At 42.9% G+C, this 18,431-nt stretch overlaps 1 protein-coding gene across 1 annotated transcript; it reads left to right on the top strand.

Annotated features, from left to right (window-relative positions):
* The first annotated feature begins 2,702 nt into the window (after positions 1–2,702).
* Positions 2,703–18,109, top strand: mybbp1a (MYB binding protein (P160) 1a). Its single transcript, XM_053441759.1, has 27 exons — positions 2,703–2,929; positions 3,802–3,897; positions 4,398–4,481; positions 4,566–4,640; positions 4,818–4,925; positions 5,069–5,259; positions 5,381–5,551; positions 7,537–7,654; positions 7,900–8,189; positions 8,296–8,406; positions 8,500–8,625; positions 8,845–9,051; positions 9,154–9,262; positions 9,383–9,476; positions 9,859–10,019; positions 10,159–10,290; positions 10,456–10,602; positions 10,932–11,105; positions 11,204–11,361; positions 12,318–12,452; positions 12,611–12,704; positions 13,239–13,370; positions 13,501–13,569; positions 14,657–14,770; positions 16,761–16,865; positions 16,962–17,086; positions 17,495–18,109. Exons 1-27 carry the CDS (start codon positions 2,753–2,755, stop codon positions 17,874–17,876), a joined length of 3,885 nt encoding a protein of 1,294 aa, XP_053297734.1. The 5' UTR covers positions 2,703–2,752; the 3' UTR covers positions 17,877–18,109.
* The last annotated feature ends 322 nt before the right edge of the window (positions 18,110–18,431 follow it).

Here is an 18,431-nt window from a genome sequence, read left to right as displayed (position 1 = left end):
AACTTTCCTGAGAACAAATGTTTACATAGCCCTAAAAATAGTTTGATTTTTAAACTAAACCAAATTTTTAATCATTATTTAATAATTGTTTCACTTCTAATTTGGCTTCTTAATCATTTTAATAGAATGCTGCTTTAAAAAAAATTATCGTTATACACTTTCTGTACGCAGTCAAAACAAGATATAGTTTGCATCTAAACATTTGTTAGGAAATCATTGTTATGAATTAAACTATAAATGTATTGTTAATATAGACTAGAAATTACATACTATATATTATATTATGTTATCTCAGCCAGGGCGGGCCCTGGTAATGTTGGCGCACTAGGCGAGATTTAAAATTGTTGCCCCCCAACATACACGCAAACTGTCATGCATCCCCAATACCTATTGGACTGTATACAGATTCACACACAGGCAGACAAATTTGTAAGCTATAAAAAACAATAATATATGATAAAAAATATAAAAAGAGTCCTGTACTGATAGCATATCATGTCGACACAAATAAACATTAATGATGTCCACAATCGGGATGTTTCTTACCTCTATATTGTTCTTTCTTCTCCTCTACTTTGCGGTGCTTTCTGAATTGTGCACCTGATAATTTAATCTTTTTTTTATTCATCTTTGACTCTAACCGCAGTCTATCACCACAGCGTGTACATCAGGGACACACCTGAGGTGGAAGCGCAAATACTGTGCGAGCCGCCGCCTGACTGTTCCCACAGGGAGCCATCCAGGAGGATGTTTTAGATGCTGGCACAGAGCCACAGGAGGTGACATCAGCAAATGTCCCTACTATGCTGCCGAAATGAGTAGGTTTTTATACATCTCTTTGTATGCATCATGCTGCTATGAGGAACTGTTGTGAAGTGATATGAAACTCCCTTCTTTTTTTTCTGTTCATGCTGAAATAAAGTGGATTCACTTGGTCTGACGTTTTCGATCACATCTTTATAAAACGCCTCATTAGCTTCACACTACAAACCCTATGGGGGGGGGGAATGTTTTTTAAGAGAAGATTCCAGATTCATTCACTAGACTGGCACTCAGTAGAGCTCAACAGAGCCGTATAGGTTCATCTCTGATCCATGCAGCTTCCTTCTACCAAGTTGTGTGGTTATTGGTCCAGTTGTTTATTACATAAACAAATTACCCTTGGAGGATATTAAAGATTTTCTTTTATGGACAACTTAAGTTAATCACAAGCTGCACAAACCAAACTAGAGCAGTAGAGGAACCCAGCAGCCAGCAGGGGGCAGCCTCAGGACATCACAAGCAGCAGCAGAATGTGATTCTTGTAAGTCGTCCGAAGACAAGGTTAGAAGAACTACTGGGTTATTCTCTAACAATAGGTTTTTAAAGCATGTTAAATCATCCTGTATCTAAAATCCCAAAATATAAAAGTAACTTTTTAGTAAGGCTTGTATGCAGTAAAGTAGAAAATATTTACTCTGAAGTGTGTATCAAACGAAGGATAGAATGACACGAACACACGCACACGATAGTTTTTCCATCTAGTTATGCTGCTTAGTTTCCCATTGGAATCAGTAGCCTAGTCAGTAAGGTGACTGTTCTCCAACAAGGAGGACCCGGTTTCGAATCTCACTTTTTCTCACTTTTTCCCATCTTTAAGTTGGCAATATACTGATCGCTTAAAATTGGCAGGATTTCTCTTATTAATTGCAAAATATCTTACACAATGTAAATTTAACTTAATTACAGAAAATTAATTTAATTTAATAACAAAAAAAAACAAAAAAAACTGCACGCGCAATTCCTGCGCAATAGGCTTCTGCGCAGGATGTGCGCAATGGGCTTCTGCGCAGAAGGTGCGCAGTAGGTTTCTGCGCAGAAGGTGCGCAGTAGGTTTCTGCGCAGAAGGTGCGCAATGGGCTTCTGCGCAGAAGGTGCACAGTGGGTTTCTGCGCAGAAGGTGCGCAGTGGGCTTCTGCGCAGAAGGTGCAATGGTCTTCTGCGCAGAAGGTGCGCAGTGGGCTTCTGCGCAGAAGGTGCGCAATGGTCTTCTGCGCAGAAGGTGCGAAGTAGGTTTCTGCGCAGAAGGTGCGCAATGGGCTTCTGCGCAGGATGTGCGCGCGCAGTTTTTATTTTATTTTTTATATTTAATTTAATTTAATTTAAATGTTTTTATATTTAATTATTTTATATTAAATTTGTCATCATCATCATCATTTCACTGCGCTGGTTCAGGGGTAAATGATGCTGGTCTTCACAGGTGACTGACCTGCGCAAGCCTGTACCCGCCATCCCCCCACAGGAGGTTTTGTGCTTGTGTGTCTGTGTGTGGCCGCGGCGCCTCCCGGTTCTTTCCGGCACTACGGTGCCGGTGCGAACAGCCCAAGTATTTATCATGGGCGAGGAAAGGAGGCGGACGGCTTTTCGCGGCGCTTCTACCTCCGGTGAGTCCCGGGGTTAGAGGATGATGGTGTGACGTTAATGTATTGTTTTACATTGCATGAGTCACGTCATGATAAATGAGTCTTCTGTGCCGCCCTCTCGGCATTTTGCGCCCTAGGCAACCGCCTATGTCGCCTGTACCAGGAGCCGCCCCTGATTCCATTCATTGAATGTAAGTGTAGAGCTGATATTTGAATTTGTCATTAAAGTTTTTGATGGCTGTAAAAAACCCGGAAGGGGAGAGTGTTGAACCGGAAGAAGTAGCTGCGCTGTGCGGCACGTGTTTCCTGCTACAGCAGCATGGGCTGGTAGTGGTGTTGACTGTTAGCTGATGTCTGTAGAGATGGTGGAGCTCTCCGTAAAAACCGCGGAGCCGGTCCGAGCCGCCGGCGTCCTGCAGCAGAACCGGGTCTTCCTCGACTTCTTCTGGGACCTGGCCAAACCGGATCAGGAGGTCCGGCTGAAGGCGGTAGAAGACCTGATCCAGTACCTGAAGACCAACGATAAGGTGAAGCAGCGCTGATCACTGTTAAAAACCCAGCGTGGCACTGCCGCTGGTCCACTGCTGCTGAATCCCTGGGATAAAAGCAGTGATGTTATTATCACAGTGAGAATGTCAGATATTATTCGTTATGTGAAAATGATACAATACCACAAAGATACGCTTATCAAGTGAAAGTGCATAAGAAGTAGAATTACTCATTAGTATGACGCAGATTAGTCTGTCAATACTACATTATTATACTATTGATCCATTATTGTCTATGTACAAACATGTAAACAGAGCATTAATGTTGTGGTTGAGATGGAGCCTTTACAGCCTTAAATACTTTTAGTTTCTTGTCTGCATCATGTTCTGCAACAACACCATATGTGTTCTTAGTAAAAATTATTTATATAAAGTAACTTGAAACTACAGCTGTATAGTAATATGTACAGTGTTTCTCTCTGACGTGGCTGGACTAACCACAGACAGGGCCCAGGGGCAAACATTTGTTATGTGCCCCCTCTCCACTATTTATGACAGTTTCATTATGTCATCAGGCACCTACAAAAAAATACATAACTCCCAAATTGAAATATTAGCTAACTGACATGAATTCACTCAATCTAGTTGACTGATAAAATGTTTAAGGGATTTTAAAGCAACAACAGCAAAGATAAACTGGAAGCAGCTTTTCAACTGTGAATATTTGCAATTTTCCCAGTTTTCTATAATGACAATACATGGAAAGCAACATTCTGTCTATGGACCTTATTCCGAATAAGGTATTGTTTGTAGTAAGATTTGTACATAAAGAAATTCCACATGTGTAAGTGTATAATAGTTGTGAAGTACTCAGCAGTTGACCATGGAGTTCTGTTCTGTGTTTCCTACAGGCAGATGAAATGGAATACACCTTTAAACGGCTGGTGGATGGACTGGGGCACGCACGAGAGACTGCGAGGCCTGGATTCAGTCTGGCTCTGGGACATGTGAGTGGAGACCACCCCTAGTTTCACCTATCTGTCCATGTGGGACATTATAAACCCAATGCAAAGCTCAATTTACTAGTTATTCAAGAGCTCTCAAATAAAGTTTTAATACTGGTGACTTCACCAAAGCTGAACAAGAGCCATTCAAAACTGTGAGATGCCGTTGAAGTGGACTTTTAGTTGAGATCCCTTTTGACTGTGTCACTCATACTTTTCTAAATAAATACAAGTCAACTGTGAGAATGAATCTTCAGCTCATTAGACTGTAGCTTCATATTCATCTTGCAGATATAAGAGTGTTATCAGTTTTTTTATCATTTATGAGCATATAACCGAAGATGTTCAACCTTTTTTAAATTTTGATTGGCATAATGTCATCAAATGGCTTTACAGTGGATGCTGAGCTTCAAACCACAAGTGATCAGTTCTGGCACTGACTTCGTTGAGCAGCAATAATCAACGTGTGTTACTTTAGATTGACACAAGTTTGTGTTTTTCAGGTCTTGAGTGCGTTTGAGGACGTCCCTCTGCAGAGTGTCCTCGACAGAGTCAAAGAAAAGCACAATCTGCTGACAGTGAAGAAGGTGAGTGTTCTGTGTTTCCCCCTTCGGCTGCGGCAGCTTCACGAGTGAGACCTTTGCCTTTCAACCCTTTCTTGTGTTTTTCAGAAACTTATCAGAAATGCTATGTTCGGAAACTTGTTCGGCGTCCTCGCCCTTCAACAGTCCAGTCGCCTCTCTAAAGTGAGTAGTGTCCCCAGCACAAATGTATTTAGTGATGAGGTGCAACAGCTAAACTCAGAAAATAGGAGACGATGTTGTCACCCATCGCAGTGGGAAAGACTTTGTTGTAAATTGTAAAAATAATTATAGTCAATGTGAGCAAGTTGAAATGTGGGTAACATGTGTGCGTCTCTGCAGGAGCCGCAGGTGGTGCTTGGTTGTGTTCAGCTCCTCCAGAGCCTCAGTCAGCACCGACAACACTTGAAGGACCTGCCCAATAAAACCATGATGGACATCCTCAATGAGGTGACTGTTCCAAGTTATACTCTCATTCACACAGGGGCCTAATAACACATATTCCCACATAATGCATGAGGACTTTTAGTATGACTTTGAGTTGTGTGACATATTCCTTTATTTCTAAAAACCTGTGTGATCCTGTCTGTCAGATCCCAGAGGAGGTTTTTGAGGAGGTCCTGCTGAGCACTCTGAAAACTGACCTGGCCTCAGCCTTCAGCACTCCAGAGCAGATGCAGCTGCTGCTGGTGGCGCTGCAGCGTTTCCCACAAACACTCAAACCCAAGAAACTCAAGAAGCTGCTCGGCTCCTCGACCATCATCAACGCGGAAAACATCCCAAAGTAAGAGCACTGTGATCGGCTCAATGTGGTCTCTATTGAGGTTAATGTTCCCCGTCCCTCTGTTACACATACCCCAACAGTTATTCTGAAAATCTAAGCAGTATTTGACGTTCTCTGGCAGGCTGGTAGAGGTGTTAAAGACGGCAGCTCGCTCGGTGAAGAAGGAGTGTGTCCTCCCGGGAGTGGTCCTGGACCTCCTGAAGCTCTCCCTGAAGGAGGACAGCTTCCAGCTCTTCTGGAGTAAAGCCATCGCAGAGGGCATGTTGAAGGATCAGCTGCAGGGACCGACACAGTGAGTCCTCACAAGAAAGGGAAAACAACAGGGAGCAAAAAGTTTATAATTTTAACAGAAGTGATTCTGTGACCAAAATAAATCTAGTAGTTCAACATGGCAGGATCTTAAAATGTCCCACAAGGCCATGAAATTAATTTGATGGTGGTGGTAGACAAGACTAACACATCCCTCCAAAATCTCCCATAGGTGTCCAACTGCCTTTAAACCATCTGCATCAGCTCCATTTTCATTTGCTTTCTATATTGTCCAGTCCTCGTTCCAGTGAACAACATTCATGTGTTCCTGGTAGGGATGTCCCGATCCGATATTGATATCGGAAATCAGTCCGATATCAGCCAAAAAAGTGAATATCGGATTTTATCGGACTGAATCTAAAAACTCCGATATAAGCGCTCCGATATAAGCTGTCCATTTACCGCTACAGGACTTCTATAATAGGTGACTCTGGTTTGATCACACTCAAACACAGTAGGTGGTAATGCCCCTTAATTAACGTTGGTGCCGGCCGCGGAAGAAGAGCGTCTCTGATCCAGCATGCACAGCCCACGTGATCACAACAACGACAACGTGTGTGCCTGCAGCAAGGTGTAGTGATGTCGGCTGTGTGGAAGTATTTCGCTCAATTGGATAGACCTACAACCAATCAGAGCAACGTAGTATGTGACGTATGCTAAGCAACGCATTGTGAGTTATTTACTAACCCGGGTTCACACCGGACGCTTCAGCGCAGCGCCAAGCCTTAAATAACAGCTGGCTCCCATCCACTCCCATGTTAAAACTTTGTGCCGGTCACACCGGAGGCTGAAGCACCGCGAGGCAGCCTTGGCGCAGCGCTTCAGCCTCCGGTGTGACCGGCACAAAGCCGTGCAGCGATCTACTGGATCAACGGGTGATATTATTAGCGCTGCCCGGCGGTTCAGCGTCGCTTCAGTGTCCGTTGTGAACAGCCAAGCGCCGGGGCGATAGGGATTAGCGCGGTGCTGTGGCGTCGCCTCCACGTTCTGTGTTCCTCTTTCAAAATGAATGCGCTGTCGATGTCTTCTAAAACAGACTCAATGGCAGCATCTACACATCTCAGCTCGCCAGCGGCAGGCATGTTTGTTGAAAACGAATTCAACCCGAGGGCACTTTGGTGACGTGGTTGATTACGTCACCGTTGATCATCTGTCAATCATCGTATAAAGCCCGCCCTGACAATCTGATTGGCCCAGTCCGGCCATAATTTTTTCCCAATGGAGCGACCCCAGACCGAACTGCCCGACCAAATCTGTTGCGGGCGGGGCTAAATTCGTCTGGCATCCAGGCTATGACAAACTACCACGGGACAGCAAAAAGGCAATGGCCATAACAGAAAAGATAGCCCAGTTTATTGTGCTTGATGACCAGCCCCTGTCGGTGGTGAGTAATGTCGGGTTTAAACGCTTAATGGAGCACCTCGAACCTCGCTACATTATTCCTATAGTTTTTGTTGTTTTTGTCCCTGCCCACAGTTGTTTCCAACATATGCTGACAGTAGAAAAATAACTGAAGTGAACTTGAATTGTTTGCACTTTAAAATTTAATTTATTCTATTCAATTGTATAATGATGTTGGTAACCAGTGGTTATTTTGCACTTTAAATATAACATTTTGTTTTCATTGGATTTGTTGAGGTAATACTCTTATGTTGAAGGTTAAAATTTATGTAACCAATTGGTTAATAATACATGGGTCAGTTTTTCCTATACCTACTGTTGCTGACTATTGTTTTCTGTTATATCACTACAACATCAGTAACAGTAACATCACTTTATCAAGCCTTTTCTAACATTCCACACAACAAAATAAGGAATAAATATATGTATGATTTGTGCCTATATCGTATCGTATTGATATCGGTATCGGCCAATACTCAAGGCTACAATATCGGTATCGTATCGGAAGTGAAAAAGTTGTATCGGGACATCCCTAGTTCCTGGTGTCGTCCTCTCTGTTACTTCCAGTTACCTGAGCTTCCGTCTGCTGGGCAGCGCTCTGCCTCATCTGTCTCTGGACCAGCTGAAGGACGTGCTGTCCGGAGCGGTGATGATAAATTACGGAGAACACGTGGTGTCTGCTCAGGTCAGTGGACATGTCTCGTTGATTTTATTTAACAGGTTAAACTCTTACAAGATGTATCATGATTTAGAAAGTACTTTGGGTACAACTGGTTTATATAAGACCCAGGTACATGTAGTGTTGCTGCTCGATACATGAACAAAATATCTCTATATATGCATTAAGAAGTGATTGTTGAGCTACTTAAACTGGAGGTCCTACACATAAACATTTGACCAATTTTAAATCTCATTATTTTAATCTTTTAGAAACCCGACCGCTTCAAGCTGGCTCCAGAGATGGAAGTCTACGTGTCAGACTTCTTGCAGGGCTGTGAGGACTCAGAAAAACAGCTGGTGGTGATGGTGGCCTTCTCCTCGCTGACCAACCAGGGTTACCCCGTGGTGCCGTCGGTGTGGAGGGTGGTGCAGCACCTCCAGCCTGCAGCTCTGCAGGGTTATGTGGACTGGCTGAAGCTCACGTTCACGAAGCCTCAGTTCGACAAGCTGCTGGACTTCAGCACTCGCAAGCAGAAAGAAAACAAGGATGCACGAGAACAGTGAGTGTCTATGACCGCTGTGAAATGTTTATCTGTACATGTCAAGTCTGGTGATGGAGATGGAAGCATGAAACCAGGAAGTAACTGTTCATTTCCCCTCTCTCAGGAAAGAGGAGCCCATAGTCCGCCTGAGGAAGTGGATCGTTTCTCGCCTCACCTCAATTATTGACAACCACCAGGTGAAGAAGCAGGAGGATCTCATCATGGATGTGGCCAGGTGAGACTTGCCTCAAATGGAGAGATGTAGATGTGAAAGTTTCAGGGCTTGACAAATAATCTTTTTTTTTTTTTCTTGTTATTTTTCTTCCAGGTTCGTCTTCTTCCACGCTTTCTTCAGCTCCAAGAAAGCTACGGCTGACATCGCAGAGACAAAGGGGAAGCTCTCCGTCCCAGTTGATGATAAAACCAGAGCAGTGCTCGTCAGTTCTTTCTTTGGGTGAGACATGAAATCCTCTCTGCTGCTGTCAGACAGCTGTCTCTTTACTCCTCTCAGTCTTTGTTAAAGAAGATGGTGTGGCAGAAATGGGGAGGGAAACAAACCAGCTGTTACGATAGGATACATCATGTAGTTAATGTTGAATATGTACATTGCAATACTGTTCATGTGACCTGTTGCCTCTCTGCATCACTATTTTTCTGTCCGTCCACCATCCAGTCTTCTCCTGTCCATGCACCACCTGCCCCCTGCTGACGACTCAGCCGAAGGCGCGGCCGCCAACCAGAAGCGAGTGCTGGGTGCGACAGCCGATGGCACCATGTGGATCTACCACCTGGTCCAGTACGCCCAAGTCCTGCTAAGCCACCCAAAATCCATCGAGAGCAGTAAACCTTTCAGCCCTGAGCAGACACAGGCCTGGGACAGGTAGGACGAGACAATCTCCTCAGATAGAGTTCGTATTCCGAATACGTGACCAAGATAATGATACAACCCAATGCTTCTCTTCTTCTACACATCTCCTTTCAGCATGCTGGAGTCAGTGGCGAACCTGAAGAAGAAAGCAAAGAAAGGCCAAACAACAGAGAGCCGCGCCTTCCAGCAGCTCTTCCTATTGGTCGGAATGCACCTCTTCAAGGTACAACATCCAACCAGAGCCTTGATACTGTCATAACGTTGTTTTGGGATTATCATACCCTTTATGTTAAGGGTAAAATAGTCATCTTGACTGAATACTGTAATTATGTTTCCTCTGAAGGCGCCCGAGGAGCTGCTGGACATCATGAAGGACCTGCAGAGCTGTGTCGACAAAGCCCAGGAGAAGAAATCCAAGAAGAAAAAGAAGAAGCAAGGTGAAGCCTCAACTCATATACAACGATTATTTAATCACACACATGAAAAAAATGGTTAAAAAGTTCTATATATATATATATACAGTTTATTGCATTCATGCAAAGAGTTCAATTAGAAGAGGTGACACCACTCATGTGTTTGCGTGTTTAATATGTTGCTCAAGCAGGTAAAATTACTTAAAACAGCAGGAAACAGCAATCAGGGCTTTGCTAAATATGTAGACTTACCCTCTGTCTGCTGTCTATTTACCACCTTTTGCCTCATCAACTGTTTAAGCTGTTAATATGTTAGATGTTGTGTTTACGGCTTGTCCCTCTGCATCCAAGTGGTTAAGGAAATCAGTTAAATTCTTCTTTAACGTGTGAATTGTCCCTGCTGCAGCCACAGAGGAGGAGCAGGAGCCTGATTGGGTGGAGGTGATGGTGGACATCTTGTTGTCCCTGCTGTCCCAGCCGAGCCGCCACATCAGACAGGTCTGCAAAACCGTCTTCACCTCCATCTGCCCCCACGTTACCCCAGCCGCCCTCACCGCCATCTTAGACGTAAGTAACACACACAAGGTCTTTCACTGTCAAATGGCAAAGAAAGTTATTTCTGTAGATCAGTGACACGGAGATGGTTTTGTTGCTATCGTGACACTTGCAGCTTTGTGTTTGACTGTATTTCTGGGGCTTTGTTTAGGTTTTGGACCCAGAGAAGGATGAGGCGGACGGTGCTGTGTCTATCACTGATGACAAAACCCAGAAGACGAAAGATGAGGAAGATGGGGAGGAAGAAGAGGAGGAAGAGGGTGAAGAGGGGGAAGAAATGGAGGTCAGTTCTAATCTTATCACAAATCTTTTCTCGTATTGTTCCAGCTTCAACTGTTTATATTGTCTTTTATTTAATGATCACACAGAAATAATGCACATGTTTTTGTAGTTTGTTCAAGTAAACACTTTATACTCATATTCTACAACGTGGTGTTTACTGTGCCAGGAGGAGTCATCAGAAGGAGAAGATGACGACTCTGACAAGGATGATGAAGCAATGGAGGAAGAGGAAGACGAGGAGCAAATGGAAGGAGAGGTGGACCAAAATTTCCGTTTGGACTTGATGAAGGTGTTGCAGCAGCAGAACGCTCTGGTGGGTTCATGATTTGTTTTTTGTACACTTGGGGGCAGTGTTACATTGTATAAGCTCACTGAAAAGTAAATGCGGCTACGTCATGGCCTGTTAATAACGAGGGATGATGCATCTCCAATTTAATCTGCTGTACAAAGGTTAAGGCAATCTAGATAATTTGCCTTAACTTTTGGGGAGCTGTCATGTGCATCTTTATATAAAGTTTTATGAGCTGGAGCCCTTTATAAATATATGTGCGTGTCTCTAGAGACATTTTAGATGAGGATAACATGGCTAAGGCCAAATCAGACTCTTCAGCAGAGCTGGTTTATAACCTTGTGAATGTTCAGGCCACAGAGGAGGACGCCAGCGATGAAGAAGACCTGGATGATGACGCCATGATGGAGCTGGATAAAGGCCTGGCAGCTGTGTTCACGGAGCATAAGAAGAATGCCCAGGCCAAGAAGGATGAGAAGACAAAAAAACACAAAGAGAAAATGCTGGTCCGGGACTTTAAGATCAAGGTAGGTTATCCTCAGTGTGGGGTCTTGTAAAAATATTTTTGGAAAGGTCCTCAACCTTTCAAACCTCAAATCTGTGTCCCTTTGTTTCTCCGCTGCAGGTGTTGGACCTCATCGAGGTTTTCGTGGCGCGGCAGGCCGGCAGCCCTCTGGTGCTGGGTTTGGTGGAGCCTCTGCTCAACCTCATCGACAGAGGAATGAGCTCCGACAGCAACCAGCAGGAGCAGGACTTCCTGCGCCGAGCTGCAGACATCTTCAGGTAACGCTTTCTAACTGTGGACACGGCCCTACTTTGGATTTTAAAATAATCATATCTCTCTTTATGATTTCTGACAAAAAAAATACAACGGAGAGAGAACATAAATATCGTTATTTACTAGCACGACCAGGCTTTTGTCCCTTACTTACTTTTAGTGAAGGTTTTCAATTTTCTGTTGACCTGTTAGTAGGCCTGTCACGATAACACATTTTTCTGTGCGATTAATTGCCCCAGAAATTATTGCGATAAGCGATAATATTGCCGTTTTGACACCATTTTCAACTTATATAATGATAATGGCATAATAATGCAAGTACACCCTTTCGAAGATCAATAAACTTTTATTTTTAAAGAACACTGGAACTGGACATCTGGAAGACATTTAAAATATCCAGAATTAATTAACAAAACATCCAAAAACAATAAATAAAAGTATTACCGCGTTTTGTCAATACTGTTTTCAAACAAATGCGACATGTCGGCTCGCATAAGTTATTTGGTTCGCCCCGGCCGTTGGGTTTGAAGCCGAAGTGCTCCCACACGGCAGCTGTCGCGTTCGGCTTAGAAACCAACTTCATCTTTTTATTCTTCCAAATGTTTTTTCTCTTCTCCTCTCGGGACTTTCATGCTGCACTCTGCACTGCGCAACGCCAGGGCTCCGCCTCCCACATAGAGACCAATGCTACAAGTGACTGAGACGTGACGAGGGGGTTAACTTATTGTGCCCTCAGCTCGGCCTTTAAGGCTGCGCTGCAGGAAATAATAACCATCACCAACTGAATGCCTAACCCTGCGCGCTGCCTTGAAGAATTCAGATGGGGCAAAAAAACACCATCCGGCGATTTATTGCAGCCGGCAAAAAATTATCGCTCATTTTAATTTATCGCGCAATTAATTGATTTATTGCATATCGCGACAGGCCTACCTGTTAGTATAATTTTTTTTTTTTGTTGCAGGAACCAGCTGTGTAGGTCCAAGGTTTACTGCAGGACCGCTGCTGACAGACAGGGGGAGCTCCATGACCTGCTGGAGAAACTGATGACCAAAGCCCAGAAACTGAACGACTCCTCAGTTTGTCTCTACTACTTCAGGTACAATTTCATTTCGAATGAGTAGAGAAGAAAAGGAGGCTACTTAGTGTTGATAGATTAGGTTTTAATACTGTTCTTACATGGGCCATATTTGAGCCAATACAGTATCAACAATCTGAACTGAACCATTCCACTCACTCCACACACTGTGTTTGCAGTGCTTCTCTGTACGTGGTGAAGGTGCTGAAAGGAGTTCCTCCCACCGCCGAGACAGAAAAGCAGCAGACTGATGAGAAGTCAGCGGAAAGCGAAGTACGTTCACCACAAACTAATTCATGTGTCACATTCCTGAGGTTTCAGCTTCCATCCAAATACAATGGAGGTGAATGGAGATTCTATTTTCCATGTTAATTTTTCAAAGCTCTATTAAGTGACGGAAGTGTAACTGAAAGTAATGAGACTTTTTCCCAGCAGACATTTTGACATGGGGAAAGCAGTGCCATTGATTAATGACAAGTCACTCACTAGAAAGCAGTGATTAATTAAAATGTGCTTCCATTGCACTTTGTTGCATTTGGCTTTTGTCAATGCTCCGACTTCTCCAACTCAGTCAAACACAAAATCGTATTAGCAACTTCCTTAAGTCGCCATGGAATTAAGTCATCATTCATTTTATTATTTACACATTTTCTTTTCCCACTGTAACATGTCAAGATGACTTCTTTTCTATTCTGGACCCTCTGATCTCACCTTTTATATTTACGTATTTACAGACATGCCTCAATTGGTAGAAGAACCTGAAATGTGTGTGTTGTCTCATCTTTTATGGCGTCTGTGTGTTTGCAGCTGAGGTTCATGGGTAACTTGGATGCAGATCGCGTCTCGGCCGTCTTCAGGGAAGCTCTGACCTCCTTCATGGGCCGCAGGAAGAGCCCTCTGACTGCTCAGATGTTCACAGACTTGTTCAACAGATTCCCCGTGAGTACATCGACATCCGTCATTCAGAGAGCAGAAGTTGGGTCAGGACACCACGGACGCCGAGGGTCACAGAGAGACACAGGGAGTCTCCACTCACAGTTACTGATGCAGCTTGTGTGTTGTTTTCCAGGTTCTGTGTGTGCATCTGTTGGATACAGCTGTGCAGCACATCACATCTGCAGTCAGACAACATCAGCAGGTAAATGTTTTCACCTTTTTCTACAGCAGTAACAGTTATGTAGCTAAATTACTGACGAGGGAACAAAGAGTAAGAAAGAAAAGCATTTGTCTTATGGTTTTATATACAGTTTGCTAAGTGGTTGTCAGGAATAACACTGGGTGGTTAGGCAGAAAGGAGACAGAGATAAAGTCTTGCGATCACTATTTTGCACAAAGACAAAAAACAAACAATGGAGAGATCAATGTGTTGAGCAGACCTCTGACTGCGTCGTCCCGCTCACTGAACTGAAACACGACTGCACAGTGGATATTACCCATAATCCCTGGCTTCATGACCCAGAAGAGCTACTGCTGTAAGAAATACACCTAAAACTATTCAGAAGTATTTGTATTTTAAAAGCTTCCTCGCTGAATAGTGGGGGTAAAAAAAGATTTGAATTACTTCAAACTTCTTTTAATCTTATAGTTCTTTAAACTGATATACAGTACATCATTACGATTGACCTGATTTTGACAGTTAACCCAGCAACAATCAGTCAGTTCCATACTTCTCACAGGAGATCGTACTCGCTCAAGTAGAGCAAGAACAGATGTTCAGGGTGAGGAGCGGGAATGAAAGTGGTACCACTCTCTCTACTCCAAGTCAGAGAGCCAGAGCATTATTTTGGAAGCTGCTATTTTAGGATAAAACAGTTGCGTAGTGTTGCTTTAAAGTGTAAAATTGCTGATGGTCTGTATTTATCATATTGTCCTAAGTCCCGTTATTAATGTTGTCATTGGTCTACTCTCCAACTTCCCCAACCTCCTGGAGATATTGGTCTTTTTTTAGCACCTTACTTGGAAAGAGGAGAGAGGTGTAAATCTGTTGGAGACTATTTTTGTCTTCTGATTAATCCAGATTTGGTCTTGTAGTATTTACAGGAACAGAACAAGGTATGTGTGATTGAGCCAAAACAAAGTTCTGACCACCTGCTCCCTCCATCTCAGCTGCTGAATCTACATTTATCAGCAGCTCATTCTACAGTTAACTCCTTGTGTATGTTAGATGTCCTGTTGATGGTCATTGTTTCATGTGTGTGTGTGTGTCTGTGTGTCTTTGTTTTAAGGGCCAAGCTTGTGTGCTGGTTTTGCGGGGGATACAGAGCAGGGAGGTTCAGAAGCTTCTGAGCGGTGCTCCATGGACAGAGCTCTGTGTGAAGATTACAGGTCAGCTGGCAGCGGTAAGTCAACACCGCTCCACATCACATGTGTTGTACATCACAGGAGTAACACAGGAAGTCAGGAAGATACCATCTGTTGTTAAAGGAATATCTGAATTTTACAGGAGGTTTTAGCAATTCCTCAGCAGTTTGAATGAGGTGGTTTTTAGTCCTATTCTAGTGGTATTAACCTGTAACGTACAACACTACTGTTAAAGAACATGAACATACTACAACAGGTTTGTAGATTTCGTAAGTATACGAATAATACACATTAACTTCAGGAAGTGACAACATGTCTGTTGTGTTTACTTACAGCTGCACTGCCCCAAGTGGTGAAAACATTTGATTCAGGTCTAACAGGAATCTTGACCATATCTGTTACTGTTACATTAGGGCTGTCACTTTTTCGCAAAAATCAAGGTCGAACGATTTTCAACGCACAATTTGTTAAATGTATTCAAATACGTCAAGCTGGTAGTGAGCGCCTTCTGTTGGATCAAAAGGAGAACTACTTCAGATGGTCGGATGCGCTTTGTATTGAATTTGAGCCTCTCATATATATATGAACCTTTCACCCCACATTCGAATGAAAAGTGAGAGAATATTGTATGAACATTACAGCTGTAATTGTTGGTGTGGGTGCGCTGACCTGGTACCATTAGACTGTAGTTCCACATTTTGTCTGTCAATATCTGCCTGATTAACATTCATATGTCTATGTGAACAGGAGGCTGTAACTACCCATCTTTTCCACAGCTCATACATCTAAGCCCCTTTAGGCTTGTGGGGATTTTAATTATATTGTTCTCAGGCTTTATGAGTTTGCGTCATACAGTGATAAAGGATGATTAGAGTCAATACCGCACTGACTGTCCTCTGTGTGTCCTTGGGACAGAGGAGAGTAAAGCTTAGCATAATTACATGCTTTTGCAATTCGTCACTAAACCAATTCTTCTCTGTGTTCTTTTCCTCCTTGACAAAAAAACTGAGCCATCAAAACAGCAACACTGTTTTTATTTCCAGGGGCTAAATGTTGTCATAAGATGAGACAGTGACTTCTAAGCTGCTCGGCTTATTGTTGAATATGATATAAACAGTTTTATTTTGTGTGTTAAAAGGACGGTGACAAAAATACCGGGGTTACACAGTGTTTGTTATTGTATCCGTCAGCCACACAGCTTGAGGGCTACTCAGGTAGATTAATAAACCAATATTGAATTATAGTCAAGCATTACTAAGATAAGATTTATTGATCCTATCCTAGGAAATTCACACATGAGGTAGACAAGAGAACATGAAAATATAGAATGAAATAAAAAGATGTGAAAATATGTATGTAAAGGAAGATATTAAAATAATAATTATATATAGTCACAGAACTGATGACAAAAAAGTTCCTTATAGCTAACCCTAACCCTAACCCTAACCCTATAACCAGATTATATTATTATTAACCATTTATCACATATATGACTTAAAGCCTCATCAGCTGCAAATGTCTAAATCAGGGTTTAGACAAACTCAAGTCACGGACGTTTCAGTGACTCTTCCTTTCTCACTAAAGGCTTAGCGAGTTTAAATGCCCTTTTTTATTACTAGATGTCCTGTTGGCCGAGGGCGTCTAGGATGCTGACGATTTAATCACTGCATCCCCGCTAAGAGTCCAGCTTGGGACCATTGTTGCATATCATCTCCTCTTTTTCTCTCTTCCTGTCACATCTCCATTATCTTCTAAGTACAAAGTGAACCATAAAATGGGTTTAGTTAGGGGAACGTGGAGCAAGAGATATTTTAATATCAGCAGTAGTTTAAGCATCATTAACTCACAACTATAATAAAGAACAATGAAAACACAAAATAGTACATAGGTAACTCACTTACAAAGTTAATTAAGACTTACTAAACATCATTGGTAATAATGAGTCAAACTGTACACTCACAGTGACTGTATCAGTAATAAGTTCACCCTGGATATCGGTCTAACACCAGTGTCGTCCTCTTCTCTCAGTGTCTTCAGCAGCTTGGGGAACAGACTGAGAGCAAGGTGGTGAGGGAAAAGGTGTTGAAAACCCTGGAGCTCTCTCAGTTCCTTGTCAAGCACGTTCACCAGCAGGTAGGTTGGGCCTTGAGTGTGATGATGACATCATAAGAGAGGGACCTGATCATGTGGTCTGACTTTCTGCCTCTCCTGTCTCCGCTCTGTGTGTAGAAGCTGACCGCTGACCTGGAGCCCCTTCAAACGGTTCTGCAGGGCCTGACCAGCGTCCTGACATTTAACCGGACCGGCAAGATGGAGGACACCTACTGGGCCGTGATGAAGCACTTTGGAGTCATGTGAGTTCATGTGGAGTTTACGATGGGTGAAACAAAACATTGGACAAAGTGAAAGATCTGATTTCTGTTATTTGTCTCTGTTTGGCACAGTTTTTCACGAAACCTTGTCCAATGGGCTTGTAGGTGTTTTAGTTAATACTGGTTCAGTGTGTTGTAGTTTTTTCTAAACAATGTTATAAAACTACAAACAAGACCCAACAGGGAACTGATAACTTATTCTAAAAACACCCTGGTCAGGATTTATCTCTTTACACTCACATGGGTTTTCGAGGGTCATTTTCCACTAGTCTACTTCACCTTATCTTCAATTATGGACAAGTTTAAGTAGTTGTGCTCTGATATTTCTTTATGTCAGTCGTACCTTACATAGGTCTTAAAACTCATTCATGTTCATGTAAACTTTTGCAGAAAACCCAAAGTAGAAAAAATAAAGCCTGATAAGGAAGCCGCACAACAGTCCCTTCCCAAGAAGAAGAAGGGCTTTCTACCCGAAAGTAAAAAGAGGAAAAAGCGCACAATGCTTGATTTAGAGCCTGCAGGAGTCGCAGTAGAGCAAGCCACCCCCGAAGACAAACCAGCGGCCGATAAACCAGGGGCCGACAAACCAGGAGCTGCCAAAGGACAGGCCAAAAAGAAACGCTCCAAGAAATCAAAGCAGAAGCGACCAGCCAATGGCGCACCGGCGTCTCAGCCCAACCCGGCCAAGAAGAGCAAGACACAACCAGAGAGCAAGATGGCAATGAAGAAGAAGAAGCCCAAACAGAAGAAAGAGGGAGGAGGGCCAAAGTGATGTGGACACTGTTATTTTTAATGGACACAAATTTGTTTTTTGTTAATTTCCTTTATGGCCATGTCTTTGTCTGTTAAATTGTCTGCTGCACACACGGTAATCACCGCTTCCACTCTGTGTCCGGCGATATGTTGCTGTATGAGATACTGAAAAGTTCCGATGTGTTGGAGTGAATTAGGAAAATATTATTTTTTCTAATGTGCGGCTTTTGATTAAAAATATATAAACAACAACTCCAGAATGCCTTGAGGGACTTTCTTCATATTTTGGTACAAATGTTAATTTGGAGGTTGAAGGTCAAAGGTCACAGTGGCCTCGTGTTCCTGTGAACGTGATGTATCAGGAAAACCCGTTGGGAATTTTTATTACACCTGGCAGCAACAAAACCCTTATGAACCTCATGAATTCGTTATCGTAACAAATCCTTGAGAATTATTTTAAATTAAGCACAAATGTTCACTTAAACTCAAGGAGTAACTGATTAGATTTTGACGGTCAAAGCTCAATGTGAGAAGATTGGCATCTTGAATATAATATCTTAAGATTTACTTTAGG

The sequence above is a fragment of the Pleuronectes platessa genome, chromosome 15 (assembly GCF_947347685.1).
Source record: "Pleuronectes platessa chromosome 15, fPlePla1.1, whole genome shotgun sequence".
Classification (NCBI taxonomy): Eukaryota; Metazoa; Chordata; class Actinopteri; order Pleuronectiformes; family Pleuronectidae; genus Pleuronectes; species Pleuronectes platessa.
This window is presented reverse-complemented; position numbering and strand designations above follow the sequence as displayed.

Bases quoted from the DNA above. Each gene is read 5' to 3' on its own strand.
- mybbp1a (XM_053441759.1), top strand. From the start codon at position 2,753: ATGTCTGTAGAGATGGTGGAGCTCTCCGTAAAAACCGCGGAGCCGGTC. The intron at 8,407-8,499 runs GTGAGACTTGCC...TTTTTCTTCCAG, and splicing joins CTCATCATGGATGTGGCCAG to GTTCGTCTTCTTCCACGCTT. The intron at 10,291-10,455 runs GTCAGTTCTAAT...TTACTGTGCCAG, and splicing joins AAGAGGGGGAAGAAATGGAG to GAGGAGTCATCAGAAGGAGA.